The sequence below is a fragment of the Gymnogyps californianus genome, chromosome 11, assembly GCF_018139145.2.
Source record: "Gymnogyps californianus isolate 813 chromosome 11, ASM1813914v2, whole genome shotgun sequence".
NCBI classification, from domain to species: Eukaryota; Metazoa; Chordata; class Aves; order Accipitriformes; family Cathartidae; genus Gymnogyps; species Gymnogyps californianus.
The window spans coordinates 19,968,283-19,987,318 of NC_059481.1; the positions used below are offsets into that span (position 1 = coordinate 19,968,283).

Below are 19,036 nucleotides of genomic sequence, written 5' to 3' on the forward strand. Positions count from 1 at the left end.
TCTGTCTTTGTTATCAAGTGTGTACTACTTAATATTTAAATTATTATAATAAGTATATTTATAATTAACTTATGATAAGAAATCTTTCCTTAGAGAACTTAAATTAAAAATTACTTTAAACAATGAACTTTATCCACTGCAACAAATAAAGAGGAGCTAGACAGAAAAAGGGAAGCAAGAGAAACCACATGAACCCTGTAATACACTCTTAAATATATAAACCTGAATGACATACTCTTTAATTTCACTGCGTTCTGAAACTCTTTTATCATGAATAAAAATACAGCCGCTTTGTATTGTGCAAGATAGACAAAAAAATATTACCTGATGTTCAATAGCTACCATCTCTCAAACAGAGGGACCATCAGCAGAAATAATTCTGCACATCTCTTCACAAGAAGGAAACTGTCGTACGGGCAGAAGCTGCTCACAAGACTTCAGAACTAGGCTACAGGATTGCATCAAAGAAAATCTCTCTCTGGATCCAGACTACTTTACATTCAACAAAGCTTTGACAAGACTGCTTCCTTCGGACACAGGAAAGGTTTCACCAAGCCCTGAAATCCCAGAACTAATTATAGCATCCCGCATCCTCCCCGCCCCCACCAATGTACAGTAAAACCAGCTGCCAATCCTGTAAGGTAGCAGAAGAATCTAATCTCCACTGCAAAGGATATGCCACTACAGCCACTCCCCCCCCCAAAAAAAAGAGTTCTTCTGCCTGCAGTTACGATTTGCCTGCCCAAACAACATTAAGTCACACCAGCCAAACAGCTCCTGCCAACATAAACCGCACCTACGGGGCGGGTGTTCAATGGCATAACTACATTGGGTAACAGTGCCACATACACATTTAAACACAGCTATACTGCAAAGCTTCTGATCTCAGAAAGAAAAACATAAATTAACAGAACAGAAAAGAGCATAGGTAAAAAGGATCTAAACAGGAAGATACAAAACAACTCCTTTCCAACTGCTAGCTCGAAGGCAAAAATCACGTGGAGAGCACAGCTGATGGACAGTACTTGGCCTCGCCTCACTTGTCGGACAGCTCTACTGGCCTCTCATTGCTGTTGTGAAAGAACACTACAGTATTTGTGCAAGGCTAGTTGGTTCCATGTTAAGAAAACATATCTGAGCAGACTATGCTCAGAGAGACTCCCAAGTAATCTTTGTTTTGGTGTGAATATGTACACACCCATGCTGGGGGAGGTGAGCAAGAGACAGGAATGGGTCTTTCTGGAGACTGTTAACTTATTAAAATATCATAATAAGAGAGCAGCTAGTGAACTAACAGATCAAGTGAGCTCCAGTCATATTAACCAATCCAAAGCATGACATTTTATCTGAAAGGAAAGGCTGGTCGAAAGGAAGTAATGAAGAAGATATCCATCAAAGAACAAAAAGCAGGTCTGAGCACAGAGCCAGCAGCAAGACTGCACCAAAACTTACAAATGAAGCGTAAAACATCAGACTTGGTAATCCTGCTGCCAAGGACTTTTTTACCACATGACGATCAATATTACAATACACAGAGATATGTATTTTTATCTCAACCTCTACTTGACCCAGTGGGAGCTACAGCCACATTCTCACACTAATTCACATTCTTCAAGGACAGTCAAGACAGGAAAAAAAAGTTGGAAGCATTTCAGGTTATGTCTCCTTTCAGCCCATTTCCACTGAATGGTACCAAAACTCTCTTAAGAGAAACAGTTCAGAACAGATTTGTGCTACTTGAGCACCAGGTCAGTAAAGCAAAATACTTCAGGATCACAGCAAGAGGTTTCATTCATGCAATAAGCCAAACCCTGATTGTGCTGTCAGTCCTTTCAAGTCGTTGCCCTTCCTTCATTGCATCAAAAGCAAAGCATCTTTTAAAAATTGCTCTGAAAGGCCTGAACAAGTGTCTAAACTTCCAAGACCTATTGTCTATAGCCTTGAGCAAGAGTGACAGGAAATAAAATTTTCTCCTCAATGGCTGCTTTTAAGTTTTTTAAAAAAAAAAAAAAAAGCCCATCAGTACTAGACCTATTACAAATCTGGAAACTGCACATCAGGAAACAGGCAAGGAGGGGAAGGCAATGGAGAGAGGAAGAAGAGGTCTGATTTTCAGACAATCAACTTGAAAAATCCTTACTTCAGTGAACTGGTAAATAAGCAATTTCAAATGTTTTAGACATCTTGCGTTACCTTCTGAAACATAACCAAGCTAAAGGGAAAAGGGTTAATTATATCTCTTATGCTCCACAGTACTTCAGCAGGCTACGCATTATGTTCTTCTGAAGGGCAAGCTGTTCTTTTATTTATTGTTTAAAACACAAACATAAACACAAAGCATTGGACACTAACTTGGCGATTACCAGTTCTCCTAAAACAGAGAAATACAGGGCTGCAGGCTTTCTGCTCCTGTAAAGCATTTAAACCTGTTCTGTTTCTCTGACATTTTTTCCCCTCACTCTCCTCCGATACAGATCACAAAAACAACTAAGACATCTCACATACAGGAGAACATCCTGCTGATTAAGAAAAAACAAGAGCGCATTACTCGAGAGGATACAAAGCACCATTTCCTAATGCATTCTACTTTGTCAGCACAACAGGCTTCTTGTCATTTCAAAGGGAAACTGGTCATATTGATTTTTCCAAAACCCAAGTATTATAAAAATATTATGCATTTAATTGGTTTAACAAAGTGTTTTTGTACTGGGACATATCAACACAGATTCTACAAGACAAAGGATAAGGTATCAAGGTGTGCCTTTAAGTATTTGAAGATTTTCTGCAAGCAACAGCTTTGAGAACTGCCATGATCACTTGTAATAAAGCTCTCTTGCAGCTTCTATAACCCTCAGTAAGACTGAGACATGTCTTTTAAGCGTGGCAACTCTTACTTCTGAATTCACAACACCCTGAAGAAACATCATACTTCTCTGAAAACGAGTGTCCTTTCCACGCTTCACTAAATTTCAACCATGCAACTCAGTGCTCCATGTTTGCTCAGCTTTTTCTAGAGGAAAAGAAAGTTCTTTACATCCTCTCAGAGCAATTTATTTCTCTAGTTGTTCCCTTGCAAAAGCCAGACCAACTGAATCAGCTTTTCTGAATGTGAAAACCACACACCTAGCCTGTCAAGAAGCCTGGAAGATTTTTTTCCTGTTTTGTTTATAAATTTGAAAACCAAGCTGTTCTCAGACAGCAAGATCAACCATCTCTTTCTTCCCCCTTCAGTTTTCTACAATCCTAAATATGGCAACATTGGGAAAAGCTTGTACACATATTCCAAGGAAAAAGTACATTTCTCCTAGTTCTTTATTTGTTTTAACATAGCGTATCAGAGTGTACATCCATGACAAGCTTCAATGGTTCAAAGACCATGTGAACAGTCGTAAGACAGAACACAGATTGTTACTTTGCCTTCCAAAATACCACTTCAGAAAAATTCTTTAAAATCAGAATTTTGTGAGGGATGCAATAAACAGAGGAGAAGGGACAGCCTTACCTCACACCTCCTCTTATTCCTCCAGGGAACTAAACTAAGTTTTCTCTTCCTAAAGTGATACTTCAAGGCTTCTTTATAGCTTGCTTCCAAATATAACTCAGAACAGTATATATCCTCCCCTTAGTTTCTTCCAACAAATCCCCTTTGAGCAGAATTTACTCTCATATGTGCAATGTGGGCAGAGTCTAGTAACGTAACTTAACAGTTCCTAACAAAAAAAAAAAAAGTTTTGTTAACAGTAAGTTCTAGGAGGGAAAAAAGAAATTTCAGATCTTACGTGCACATTAACGTGTTTCTGATCAGTATCTGTCAAAAGAGCATTAATCCCATTTCATCACAAGAAAAGAACAAAGCTGCAGAATGACAAGATACAGGATTCATCAGAAGATAATCGTAAACAATAACAGATATGCAAGATTTTCTCCATCACACAACACTGCTGTCCCTACATCCCATTCTCTGTCATTGTGCAGTCTGACATCCATTCTGCAGTCACACTGCAAAAGAGCAGGAGACTTGCACAGTAAATGGTACCTGGCAGCAAAGGGATTTCAAGGTAAAATCTTCTGAGCTAAGTGACAGAAACACAGGTCAATCAGAAGAGATCTCCAGTACTGAGGAGACTAATGAAAAGTTTAATCTTACGCTTCTATCAGTAGCCACTTAAGAAACCTCTTCCCCCCCACCCTGCTGAAGAGCATATTTTAGTGCCCAGATTATCGTTACTTCTAGGTAACTCAGCTAGCCAGACCATCACACTTTCTTCAGAGCCTCCCGTCTCAGACACACACCTGTTCTCACTATAGACATTTTTGTACTAACACCCAGGGCAGCATTGAATTACTTCAGATAGAGTCACTTCCACATTCCACCCTCAAACTCCCCTCCAAGAAGTCATCAGTCACTCTCAGCTTTCACACTTCAGTAATTTTGGAATCAACAGGAAATGGAGATCAATTGTGATTTTACTAACTCAATAATGACTCATCACTCAACTCCCCTTAGCCTTCAAATTCATCTGTGAGGAGACATGATAGCGAGGCCAAATTAAAAACAGCAAATCGGGCTTGCACACAATTAACAGGCACTTGTCCATCAGATTTGCCATGAATTGCAACATATTCAGGTATCTTGAGGTATCACCACATTACGACCATCTTTCTTATCTCCCCGTCAGATTCCAAACACAGTTACAATTTGGCTTTCTTAGCTTAACCAGGAAGAATAACCAATAAATAAAATTTATTATATAAACCCATTGTACCGCATTCTGTAACACCCGTCACTCAATTTGAACATGCCTAAAAAAGAGTTAACTCTGCCTACCAGTGCCCCTAGCTAGTGACAAGTCTTCTATTCTTTATATTATGAGAATACCCTCAAATCATTAATTTCTTTCTGCTTACGTAACCTCCAAGCCAAAAAAAAAAAACCCCACATTTGCATGAAATTAAAAGTCAATAAAAACAATTATTTCATTTACAAAAACAGAAAATCATTTTATATAAACCACTTAAATGCATTCTTCTAAAAATAAGCTTAATTACAAATCTAACATGAAATTATAACAGCATATATTAGGGCAAATGCCTACTGTAATTTAAATAAAAATAGTAAGCATATAATTTACACAAAAAAAGTTTGAACTAGTGAATTTACTGTTCAGTGCTCTCTTAGAGCCACCCTTTGCTGAAATGCTAAGATAGCTTTTACATTCAACAGCTACTTCTGCAAGTGCCTCATTTCAGTTTACTCAAATGGTTCAGTTCAACAAGCACTTAATCCCAAATTAAAAAGGACTCCTGCATAGAAACCCGTGAAACAGTCAGTGGGCAAGATCTATTAGCTCTAAACTTTTGAGAAACAATGACGAACTATTTTTTTCTGTTGATTTTTTTTTTAAATCATGCCTGTCCATCATATTGAAGTTTTAATTAAGTCTCAAAATTCAGATCTTCTGCATTTCAATTAAAATTCCATTTTCCATCCAAATAAAAAAATAACACAAATGAAAAGTAATCTACCAGAAAATATATCATTTGCCATTTTGTCACTTAAAAAATGTGAAAATTAAGGATCTGAGTAAACGTATCCAAGGCATCTAATTATTTACATGAATGTGTAGAAACAGCAAGTGCTATTCATTGCCAAAAAAGCCTGTACTTTCCAAAAAGGTTGTATTTGCAAATCAAGGTATTCTAACAGCTCTCAGCCAATTTAAAAAATCCAGCTAAAAATATGCAAAATGAGATTAAAACTGTGTATTTAAAGCAAGCTCTTCCTGCTTGCTGTTTTAAGTCACTATGAAAATCACTCACTCCATCTCAATAAAAGAAAAAAAATTATAATATGCTACCAGTGCTCTGAGGCCTTTATACTAAGGAAGAAATAAACTTTGAAGGACAAATTGGACCAAAAGTCATGACATTTCCACCAGAAGCTTCCACTGAAGCTACATGGAGTTGTAGTGCCCAGTGGAAGCATCAGAACCGGTTTTAATTCTGTAAAACTATTATACTCATCAAGCACTCAGTCTACAGCTTTCGCTGAAGTATGTTTTTGCCAAACAAACTCCCCGTATTTCAGTAAAAATAATTCAGCTACTTTGAGAAGCTGGCTGGATGGTAACACACTAATCCTCATGTTCAGATTCACAGCCATTTCAATAAGAAGCCCCTGCCTTTGCCGGCAGCTGCCCCTCGCCAGCAAGGGGTGGACTGCAATGCTGCACCTCAGAGCTGATGCAGAGAGACTTTCATCCCCGTACCAAATGCTCCCTAACCCGGAGGAAGTATTTCCCCTTCCAGTCCCAAAGTCCTGCGTGATGCACAGCTAAGTCACCGAAACCCACCTTTCATGGTACAGACATGAAAAGCACAGAGTACTACTTGTTGGAGAACTACGCTAAAGCAACCATTTGTTTTGCTTCTCCCTCGCCCAGTTCTCAACCACACGATCCCATCCCCTCCGGCTCTCATCGCACCCTTCCATGAGCCAGTGTAACTCGCTGGTTAAATCAGCCGAGAGGAAAATGAACTCTTCCACCCTCTGAACGTTTCAGCAGTTATGATTCTGCACAGCATCCCACGGACCCACAGCCTAAAACGATGTGCATCACCTTCTGGGCACCAGGCCTGACACCAACAAAGCCAGCCTTGCAGTCATGCTCTTCTTCAACCAAGACATCAAGGAGCCACATAGCGAGCATGTGACACCATCGAAAGGTTGATTATTGATGGAGACGGAGAACAGAGGGCGACACACACAACCAGGGTGTGCACGCATCTTAAATGGAGCATTCCTCCCTCCCCCTGCAAAAATCAGTGGACATGACAAGTATGTCCTCAGCTCCTCTCCTCTTCACTTCTCCCCCACGCACTTCCCCCTATTAAACGGCATTCACATCCTCTCATCTCACCAGGTCCAGGGGAAGCTGCGACGGTGTTAGACAGACTCGAGGCATGAGACACTATGAGCAGTGACAGTCATCCTGAGGTCAGAACAGTATTTTGATACCACAGTAAACAAGGCCTGTGGCCACACATGCAACAAGCAAGAAACACTGAATAGCTGCACACTTCTGTAGAGCAGTTGCTCCTGAAGAATGAGGAGAAGCCCTATGGAACGAATGGACAGCATCACACCACATCCTCGCAGGGAGGCCAAACCACGCTCAACCAACCTCAACTTTTGTTTCATTCTAACTGCATGTGACACCAGGTAATCTTAACAGTCGCCTGTGAAGATCTGGGGTTTATTTTTAGTGTAATATACTATCTCCTCATCAGCCAGCTAATTCCAACACCCCCATCCTCATACTTCTGCTAAGAGTACAGTCTTCGAACGCCTGACAATGTACAGCTTCCCAGTCACATTGCCTTCACCTGGATGACAGTCACATGAGCATCTGAAGTCACATCAGTGTTCTAAAAACACAGGCCTTTAACCACCCCTCAAGGATAGCATTTCTCTGTATTTTACAAATGGGGAGGGAAATACAAACACCCGGAGGAGGAATACAATTTCTTCCCAACCCTTGCACACTGTCAGCTTCTGAAGCACGAGATGTGATCACTCCCTATTTTAGCATGCATGACTACCAATGTTGTTGCTCACAAAAATTATCCGGTCCCTTTTTAAAATCCAGTTACAGTATTTAACTTTAGGCTTTTCTACCCAACTAGTGGATGGATAGAGGTGAATGCACTGATAACAACATCTTGCTATCCTTTATCTGCTGTTCATAAAAAAAAAAAAAAAAAAAAAAAGACCCTTGCTCTCAATTTATACTTGTCAAATCAGTATTTAAACAAAACCAAATCTGGAAAGAAAAACAAATGTGAACACAACTGTGCAGCATTACGATACAACATCTGATTCCCACATTCCAATTCTCTCGCTCTCAAACACTGCAATATATTGCGGACAAATTTATAAATAAAGTCACTGATATCAACTACAAAAACACCAAGAAAATCCTCAGACAACGTTGGCTTAGCCAGTGGAATGTGTAGTTCTTGTCTTCATACTATCAGTTTCTTTCATGAAAAATACTGGAAATATCTTTTTGCCAGGTTAACCAACTCTGACTTCAATCTTGCTGACATTTCTTAAGTATAGCTGAACAATTCCATTCATATGCAAATCGTACAATAAACCGTGAGTAGAAGCACTTGCAGAGACTCCCTCACAGAGATGAGCATTTACTCTGCCCAAGCCTAATCTGCAGTGACGGATCTGAAATGAAACAAGGCTCAAAAGGTACAGTCCCAACAATTTACAGAAGGCATATTTTCAGCCTTGACGTTTTTTTCTTTTACTTTGTGGGGTATTTTTAAATATTAAAGAGATGAAAGAATTGAGAACTGAGATTGCATCTGTTGCCATCACAATTTAACCACAGTCCATGTATTTATACAGTGGAATCTCCAAAATAACACTGCATCTGTTAAGATGACAGTGTTTTTCCATGGGCTGTGCTGTATTATAGCAGAGTTACTCCAAAGCTATTGCTTTTGAAGTGCTGATTGCGATCCACCCCGAATTCTTTTTGTAATCTTCCTCAAATGTGTTGAATTGTAAAGCTGTTGTTTCTCAGTATGGCTTGGGAACAACAAAACCCTAATACATCTCATCAGTGGGCATTTGGCACTAAAGCCTTACAGCTAATGCAATGTGTTTATTTAAACAATGAACTACCAAAAGACATACACAAAACACAAACCATGTAAAAACAGATGTCCATTTCACATGTGTTTCTGCTGAAGTCCAGAACCACCGCCACATACACACACACTCAAATGCATTTCTCTGTCTGTGTCTTATTTCTGTAGGATAACAACTGAACCAACTTGAAAGGACCTTTGTTCAGTCACTGCTAACGCTGGCCACATTTTAGAACCCACAACCCATCGAAGCATATAGAAGCTTGGATTTTAAAAGGGACTCTCATAACCTAATTTAAGTATGAAATACATATTACATGCCTCTTGGTGAGACACAATATCAATGAAAATATTTGTCCACGTAGTCAGCCTACTCAAGTGCGACAAAAATACACACATTTTATTAGCGTACACACAAAAAAGGAAACAGACAAACAATCAAAACCTTCAGTCACTCCCAGACAGGACCCAGGCAGGCTCAAACCAAGCCAAGTCTCAAGCTTGGAACAACAAATGTGCTTTTCTTAAACCCCATTTTTGCTCTTTTGTACAGTGACAACTGCACAGACTCAACCTCCGTCACGGGTGTAGCCATGGGAAGAACTGCAAGGGAATACCAACATAACTTATTAAAACAAAATCTCCATATCCAAGGTGCATGAGCAACAGGACTAATAGACCCTTCGACTTTTGGCATCCTCCTCCACACACAAACAGTCACACGTCCTACTGGTTTGCAACTTTCCTTCCCCCAGTCTCGGTACCTCTCAGGTCTGAGGAAGAGGAGCAAAGTACACACAATAACAGCAACTTATATGCATCTCAACACATCTGGATGTTCATTCCCTCCATACTTCCCAGGAGACATGGCATTTGCAAAGGACCAATAAAATGTACATCCATCAAAAAAAAAAAAAAAGCTTCAGCCACAATAAACTGAAAGAAGATGTTAACTGCAATCAATACAGAACCACAAGCTGCTTCCACCTGCTGGGGATACAGAACAACCGGAGAGAAGCAGCAGCTAAAAATCCCGTCGTGGCAGCCAGACACCATTGCAATTCCAGTGGGCTCCCCACTCCATCCCCGTGGGTCTGCGAACTCTTAACACAGTTTGTGCCATCATCATATTAAGTGTCTCTCTTAACACTGGTTCTCGGCTAAAAGAAAGCCACTTGAAAGCTTAACAAGAACAAGCCACACTATTTAACTCCATCAGTATTTTGGAGAACAAACCAAATCCCCATTGGGATACATGAAATTTGACTAGAGAAGACAACAATAACAATTTAACTACACATCAAAAGCCCCAGGAGAAAGCAACAAAAACACCACAATAAAAGTAATTTCTGCACTGGCAAAGAGCACAGGGGATAGGACAAACAAGGTATTTCCATTGCGATTTCAACTCTTAACACTACATCCAAATGTTACCCTAAGATCAGCTGAGCAGTGCAAATACATGTTTGTTCCTACAGCGCAGTGCCAGTGCCTTCGCTCCTCCCACAAGGTGTCTGCGATGTGCTTTTAAGCCTTTCAAGGTACATACTACTCTCACACAGAAAGACCCAAGGGGATGTGACAACAGCAGCAGGGAAGAAAAATGTACTATTTGTACAAGGACAAAACGTGGAGATGACACTAAACTGAAGCCAATGCAAATAATGAGGAAACCACCCCAGTGAGATCCAGGGATAAAGCCCTGCCAAGTCCAAGCCAATTCAATTTTTAGAAAGTTTGGTTATAGACTGTTTCCAGGAGCAGCTGTCACCAGACCTTTCTCCAAAATGCTGTACCTGTTTGATTAAGACTTAAGATTTGAACTATCCATCTCTATAAGAAGACCTTCCACTTTCAGAAAAACTTCTGATTATTTTTGAGGGCTGCTCTATCACACATCATTTTAGGGTTTTTTCTACACCATAAACTACTTTGGGAGCTTGCTTCTCAAATATAATGAGCTGCCTGTCTACAAAATCAGGAAAACCAGCACTGTGTCAATTTATGTTTGGGGAAACTGTTTTTGCATCCAAGAGATCTAGAATTCTCTTTCCCCACCAATAACCTTTTCCAAACACAACAGTTCAGCTCTTGCGAAGTTTTCCTGTGCATACATATCAGGAAGACTTCTCAAGCCGAGTACCATGATCCACAAGCAAACCAGATATAGTGTCCCACTGAGTATAAGGGAAAACCTCCTACCACCTTGCTAAAACACCTCTTACAAACCCACAGCAATGCTAACAAAAAAGAGTGAATAAAACAATGCGATGCTATCCTAACCTTACCAACACACAGCTACTAGCAGACCCTTTCAACTGATGTGCTTACAGAAGTGTCATCCCATAAATACTCTCCATATTTCAGCAGAAATGCGTATATAACTAAATACAAAGTGAGCACCTCAGTCCTCCCTGCCACTTCATCTCATCTGTCTTACATAAGAACTGCCACTATAACACAGTTTGAAGATAATGATGTGCTCCGTACTTGAGAATCACGCATTCAGCTGCAGCTACCTACTGTATTCCAGTAGTAACAAATGGAAGAGATACTTCAAAGAGCACATTATCCTAGCTCTAATTTATGCATGCTCCCTCTTACCATCAAGCCATTTATTTTATACCTGTCAGATATACTTGTAATGTAGCATCATGAATAATTTAAAAAGTAATCTGTATAAACCAAGTTTATAAACTTAACAGCAGGTACAGTACCTTTCATTCAAGCAGACTGCTCTCTGATAAAGTACAAGGGATCTTTGACTACTTCAGCATGTATTCATTTCATGCATTCTGAACTTCAAAAAAAGTCTTCTTTCCTGCCTCCAAACCCTCTGCTATTTGAACCGTATTGTGTTAAGTAGCTGACTTAAATGAGCAGTGTACTAATTTGTGAACTGTTCATACTGAAGGAAAAAACTATAAAGCTTCTGGAAACAATGAGTAAAAATGACCCACCACCCATTCAACAGCTGGACAAAAACCACACATGTAAAAGTTTGCCCCTATCACTAAGAACTCTAATATTCTCTGCATTTGCCTGATGCTGTCACATTCTGACACTGCTCCCCTCCACAGGGAGAAGGGATGTTCAGCAAAGAACTCCAAAAAAGCCCACTTGTTAAGAGAAAGTGTTTTGGTCAGAGTTGATGCTCACAATTCCAAGTAAACAGAGCTATCTTTACAGCATGTAATGGCACCAATAAGAGGTTTGCAGATAACATTCGCCCTGACTGGTCACAGAGCTATTTCAATAACATGTGCCTCACCAGCAACACACAGCAAATGAACTCATTAGGTCATTGGACTTGCCCAAAACACACATCTTCACAAACTATTCACAAAAGCAGGACACACACCTATTTCATAAGCTATTACAGTAAAGCACATACCTGTGCAGCTCACCTATTTCCTGCTGTAAAAGTTTCTTATTTGTATAATGTACACTTTTTTTTTAAGTCAACAGCATAGCATAAAGTTCTTAACAACCTAGTTAGCACTTCTCTTCAGTGACAATCTTAACATGAATTATTGCTCCAAGTTATTATTAAAATGACTTTGTGTTGCTACAAAAGCACACATTTGCTGTTCTACTAAAATATTTATTAAGTGGATTTGTTCCTCTAGAGGAATAATCTTAGTACTTTATTGGGGTGTGAGGTCTCTTCTCACTGGGTAGGTCAAAGACAACAGCCTCCTTGAAAAACTACCTGGGGAGTCACTGAAACATATAGATGCTTATTTCTGCTCATACCATCAAGTTTACCAAGAAAGGAACAGAGTAATAGGAAATGTACACATCTGGCTATTCCAAAATTAATAAATAAATAAAATTATACGACATTAAAGCTTACATGTCATACACAAATCAATCTATAAATAAAGAAATAAAAATTTTACTTTTTAGCACATTTTAAATAATCTTGTGCCACAACAGCAACTTCTTAGATATCAACATTGAAGAACTTAATTGGTGTCTTGAGAGATATCCTAAGGGAACTGCTTATATTTAGCATTTGCAAAGGTTAAAAAGAAAAACTTTCAGTGATAAATGCAAGTTAAACCTTCATAATACACCACCATGCTAACACCCGTTTTGCCAGAATGCATCTCCTTAACTAATGAGTAAGCCAAACTATTATCAAACTTATTTAGCAAAAACAACAAGTCCTGCCTAAAGGAACTAGAGCCTATTTTTGAGTTTGAGGACTTGGTACAGCTCTGTTTGCAGAGCACAGAAATACATGAATGAACTCTGTATGTTGCTAATCATTTGCCAGTCCTCAAAGTTTGTCTCAGACAGTTCTGGACACAAAAAAGACAAATATAGTACTACAGAAATCAGTCCAGATTGTACCTATCATGACTTGGCTAAGAGGGAAAAAAAAACAACCCAAAAAACCCACACACAAGACAGGCTGGCTAACAACCGCAAATGTGTCTTCATCAACCACTGTTTGTTGAGTTCTGCTTTTGTACAATAAAAAAATTTTGAAACTATTCTTTTTAAAGTGGCTTTCATAAATCATAAAAACTAATCCAACTAACCTACACAAAGAAGCTGTCTATACAATTTACAGTGATAGAAAAATTATACGTCAACGATATCAAAATACTAAAACAGTATTTCTACCTTTCAAACACATCATTGCATTCCTGAAGTCTTTCTGAACACAGGACTCTTAAGAGCAGCATGTTCCATTACCACCTAAGCCCAGAAACCTTAAAAGCTCGACTTTGTCAGAAAGACCTGAAATAAACTGAAACTACAAATCTGCAACAACTTTAATTATGAGACTCTTGAGACAATTACTCAAACTGCAGCTTTTTTTAAAATTTAGTATACACAATAGTTTTCAATAATAAACTGCAGTTTACCCATTCCTATGTGCACACTCACACATAAATAAAAAACAGCTGCTACTTGATAACATCACAAAGTATTTCCAAATGTGAAAGCTTTACACTAAAATCCAAATAAGAACGTATTTAATTCCATAAACCAAAGTTTGAAGAACTTTTTCAGAAAGTTGCCATTGCTTCTCAGTCATCACCTTTCCAAGAAAGTAAGATAATGCTCATGAAATTTATTAATTTAACTACAGATAATCTAGAGAAATACTCTAATTTTTTTTAAATAATTTAATTCAGTACATTTTATAAGTTATGAACTTTAGGGCCATTACAGATGATAAGCTAGGTAAGTTGTTTTCTGTGTGGGATCATAAAGTTAGCATCCAGTGTGAGAAAACCAGGTTTCCTGCATATATTATTTCCTCTCTCTCTCAAAGTTCAGGACCATAAACAAACTTCTCTACAATGAAGTTTGCGGTAGCTCACAATTCACACAGATGGAATATACACACAATGTAATTAATCATTTAACAAAACTGCCTCTTCTGGTCTCACTGAGTTAATAGTTCCAGTGATCATTGGTAAAATCTACCTCAGAGTAAAAAGAAAAAAAAAAAATTATTGGGGAAGAGAAAAAAGCTTCAGTTAAACATGAACTGAAGTTGTCCTTTAAAGCCAACAGTTTCAGCCCTAAAATGTATTTTAATTCTAAATGTTAAATGCTTAAAAAAAAAATTGTCCTCACTGAAGACATTCTCCTACAAGATTTTCTCAGTAAATGCCAGTTTAGCAGAAAATTAAACAGGATTTGAAACAACTTTTCCCAAGGTAACACATACTGATAGAGATTAATTATTTACCAATGAAGACACATTCAAAAACCATCACATGGAAATTCCTCAACACTAGATTTTGCATGTATACTTCAAGATGAAAACAATTTCAGTGTCACTGGAGTTGTGCTTTAACTATATTCTAGAATTAGTTTGAAGGAACAACTGGTCAGGGAAAAGCTGACATAAAAACTAACACAATAGTTCATCAAATCTGAGCAATTTCCCTATTAAATCCCATAAATCATGCCTTCTGTTGTACTGAAGCTAAACTAATTGATCTGTCATCTTGCTCTCTGCAGCCCCTTCCCTTCCTCACGTCTCACAACATACTTAAGAACTAAGTTAAATTTCCTTCATTTTACATCAAAGAAGAGTATTTCTCTCTCTCAAATGTTGGTTCAGCACTGAAACTTCTAACACACATCTTCTTTCCACACCCATTCCTCTGTTTTCTCACGTTCTCAACACATTTTGCCTGATATTAGCTAAGTCACTACCATTTCCTAACCCTTTCAGTTTCTGAGTCATGCAAGCCTTTGCTCCAGTTCTGGTATGGAAACACTCTGAAAGCACAATCTAATACAATCAAAAAAGTCAAAGTACTGCCTGGCTCACCGCTCCTTCCCATGGACCCAATCACCATCATTCCCTGAACACTTTCCTCCTCTCCTCTTTCTGGCGAACCCAACTGACACCAATTCCTTAAACACTCTGGCATTTTCTATTCACAACCTCAATTATAGAAGGAATTATCCAACTCCCATTTAACAACATTCACTAACCACTAGGCGTAAATGAAAATGCTGATGTGAAAGCTAGGTGTGTGCAACGCTGACACTCAGGAGGTCATGAGGGTTTTTACTAAGCAACCTGGGAGAGAGATTAAACACACAGCATGAGCTACTGTTTATTAACATCAGAAACATAAAATATAGCCTGGATAGGCAAACAAAAGCTCAGAGCTAACATGAACAGATCCATCAAGATATCTATCAGTCTAAAGTATTATCAGACCTAAAACCATTATTTTTATTCTAAATGTTTAACCCATTCCCTTCTAGACATTCCCTTTGTAAATGTACACAAGGGTGAAAATTAAGACCCCATCATGCTCAAGGTAGAAAAGGAAGAAAACACTGCATTTACACTTCATCTTAAACCCACCCCAGGGATGAAACAGTCTCCAACAGCTGTAGCTTTACACATCAAATGCACTGTTACACCAGCACATACTTTATCTTAATGAAGGGTCTTTTTATTTTTATTTTTGTGCCAATCTAACAAAATCTCAGGAAATTCTCAGGATTTTTTAATGACTGTTTTTGAATCAGAAGCTTTCCACTGAAGCTACCTGCATTTTAAAGAGGTTTCTGTCACATAACCACAAACAGATTTTATATAATTTAGCATTAAAGGGATGGGTCTCTCCCCTCCAGTTGTAACTCCTTTGTATTCCTATTTAGGAATGCCTTGCTTGTTTGACCGAAAATGGAAGTGCCTTTTAGCTATGACACAGTATATATGAAAAACAAATAAAAATTAAGATTAATCTTCCTTCCACTATTGTGGGGAGAGAAAAGAATATGAAGAGATGCAAAACATCTGCTCTGGAGATCGTTTTTCCCCCTAACAGCAAAATTCTTTCAGCAATAACTCGTGAAAACAAAGGCTATTAAACTGTAAACTACAAAGACGATCGATTAGAGGCAGTATTCAACTAAGACAAGTTTTTCAGCATATCTTCCCATATTTAAACGCCTAGATCTTCTTCAGAAGAAGATATTTCATTTGGGAGGTTCTTAATTGGGTCATTTCAGCTAAGTGGCAACCGCAAACACTTCAGAGGACTGGAACCTAAAATCCTAACATACTGTTGCTGCGTTATTTTATTGCCAGAGCTGGGCAAGCATTTTTATTTGAAGGTGTTCTGTAGCAGGTAAGACAAGAAAAAAAATTGTAAGCATGTATCCTAGCAGTTTAAGGATACACCAGATCTCCTCCTCCTCTCCTGTTCTGTTTCTCCATGCTACTCGATCCTTTGTAAGCCCTTCCCTGCAGAAGGGCACTGGGGTTTTGTTTTTAAACTTCGAGATTAATCTTCCCTCTTGAAAACAGCTCTAGCCAAAAAGTTCAACTCGTGGAAGTAAGACTGCGGCTCTCCAGTCCTAGCTGGCCCTGCCACTACAACGCAAAAGCCTAAGTTGGGCCTTAATTTGCAAGGAGTTAATTGGCATTCACTGGCTAATGAAACACGGTATTACTCAACATGCATTACAGACTCCATCTATGCGCTTCTTGCTCACTTTTTTTCTTTTTGTAGTGAGCCTCATTGTCAGTGCATCCAAAGAACTTCCCTTTCTTTTCAACCTGAAACTACTACTTTTAGAAAAGCCTTTCTAGCTCCTAAATTCTTTCCCTTTACATTTAAAATGGAGAAAACTGATCTCTCTGTTCCTTCCCTCCAACAACACGTATCTTTTTGAAGGCGAGAGGCACAAAACAACAGCTCAAGGAGTATGTTGAAAACCACACAGCAGAAGAAATTAAAGCATCAAGATGCAGTAAAGAACCATCCCCGTTTCTGCAGACGCCGAAGGAGAGGGAGCCGTTTTTAAAATGGTTGGGCTCCAAGGCACATTTACCATCTCCCTGTCTACAGGGATACTCCAGAAAACAAGGGAAGGCTGATTTCATGCAAGAGATCCTCAATCCAGCGTGAGCCCGACATACCAGAAGAAAACCGATCAGCACCGGGATTAATATGGTGATGATTGCAGTCTAATCAATTGCAGCGCCAGCCATCCCTGCCCCCTTTATTTCCCCCTGCGCCCGAAGGGGGCGGGCACTGCAATATAATCACAGGTTTGAAACGCACAAAAACAAAGTCGAGGCTTTTGCAACTCCCAAGCAAGACAGACAGACAGACACCGCGATCCGCAGACGATGAACGGCAGGAGGGATCCAGACACCTCCGTGCGCTGGGGACCCCGCTGCTCGCAGCGCGGTCACGCACAATGAACCACGTTTTTCTCGGTGCAGCACTCGCACACACGGAGGAAGCAGTTCGCACGCTGCTAAGTCAACTGCACAAACCTTAATGCTACATGCAACACAGCTGCTTAAAGAACAAAAATCACCTTTAAGAATATAGGCCATCCGGCCATCAAACGTTTCTATTTATGCACAAACGTAAAGTATCAACCTAGACATTTATTAAAAAGAAAAAAATGTAACAGCAGACTGTGACCTTTAGATTGCGGGATGCCACCGTAATTCTGCACCCCGCGCCGAGCGAGTGAAACCCTTCCTCGGCAGTAAAGCGGCAATAAAAGGCAAGGCGCTTATTTCCAGGAATTCTTCACTCACTAGGGCAGGTTATTGCATACAGCCCCTAAATATTGACAAAGATCAAGCTCCTTCCATGCGGCGAAAGAAAGCGCCGTTCTTCCCAGCCTGCAAGTGTTTACTACGCAGCTCGCAGCCCTGGCTGCAGAGGTCTAAACACTGCACCGGGCTCTGGAGGGGGGTTAGGAGTAGCACGCGGGTCAGGTGGGGGAAACACAAAGGAGGGGACGGATGGGCATCACGACCCCCTCCTGCAGGTTGGGGGCTGCGGCTCTGTCGATCCTGTGTGTAAAACCAGCCAGCCACCCCCGGGGAAGGAAGAGAGGGAGACGTGCAGCCCCGAGTTGTTAAACGTGCTCGAGGAGCAGACGCGTAACAGGAGGAAAACACGCACATCCCCGCGGGCAGGGGCGAAACCCGCTCACCGCGGCGGGAAACGGCGCGCGCCCCGGGAGCCTCTCACACACACCCCCCCCCCCCCCCGGCAGCCCCTCACCGACTCCCTCACACACCTTCACACAGGGCCCCCCCTCACCGCCACCCTCACACAAACACACACACACCCCCAAACGCACACAGGCAGCCGACGCCCTCGTACCCCCTTCACGGGCAGCCCCTCACGCACGCAGCGGGAACCCCCCGCGGCTCCCTCACACCCCCCCCGGCCGACACGCACCGTACTCACTTTCCCCATTTGTTGGCCACAGACAAAGTGCGGCGAAGACGAGCAGAAACCCCCAGACGACGGCGAGGGACCCTCCTCCAGCGCCAGACTTCATTCCTCTTAATTGGACAAAATCCCCCTTTCCGAAAACAAAACAAAACAAAAGTCCGAAATTGTTCGCTTTCTTTTCTCTCCCCGTCCTCTAAAAATAACGAGGGAGGCAAAAGGCGGCCGAGAAGCAGGGCAGGATAAATAAATCCACGTTGCCTCAAGAAATGAAAAAAAAAAAAAAAACCAAGACCCTTCGGACTGGCAAACCGGAGGGTTTTTGAGGTCCCTGGGTGTTGATCTTCCGGAGCAACCACACCAAAAATACACAGATATTAAAGATGTATTAACGGCAACAACAACAAGGCATGAAAGCCCCGGGGCGACGCGGTCTCCGGGGCGGCGGGGCGGGGGGTCGTCGCCGCCGTCTCCCCTCAGCGCTGGCTGCAGTGGTACATCGTGCACAGGAGTCGCAAACATGAGGCACATCGGGGCTGGCAGTCTGCATCTTCAACCTCCATTTTCAAACACCGCACACAGAGGCAGCGCGCACACACACACAGACAGAGAGACACAAAAACTGGGAGGGCTGCGGGGGGGGGAAGGGGGGTGCGACCCAG

The 19,036-nt window shown here is 40.6% G+C and overlaps 1 protein-coding gene across 2 annotated transcripts in view; it reads right to left on the minus strand.

Moving 5' to 3' along the window:
- Positions 1 to 18,665, minus strand: part of IGF1R (insulin like growth factor 1 receptor) — a 188,957-nt gene extending 170,292 nt beyond the window's left edge. For both annotated transcript variants that reach the window (XM_050903708.1, XM_050903707.1), the window contains exon 1: positions 18,390 to 18,665. In XM_050903708.1, the coding sequence (XP_050759665.1) occupies positions 18,390 to 18,483 (94 nt within the window). In that variant the 5' untranslated portion in view covers positions 18,484 to 18,665. The remainder of the gene's footprint in view (positions 1 to 18,389) is intronic.
- Between the last annotated feature and the right edge of the window lie 371 nt (positions 18,666 to 19,036).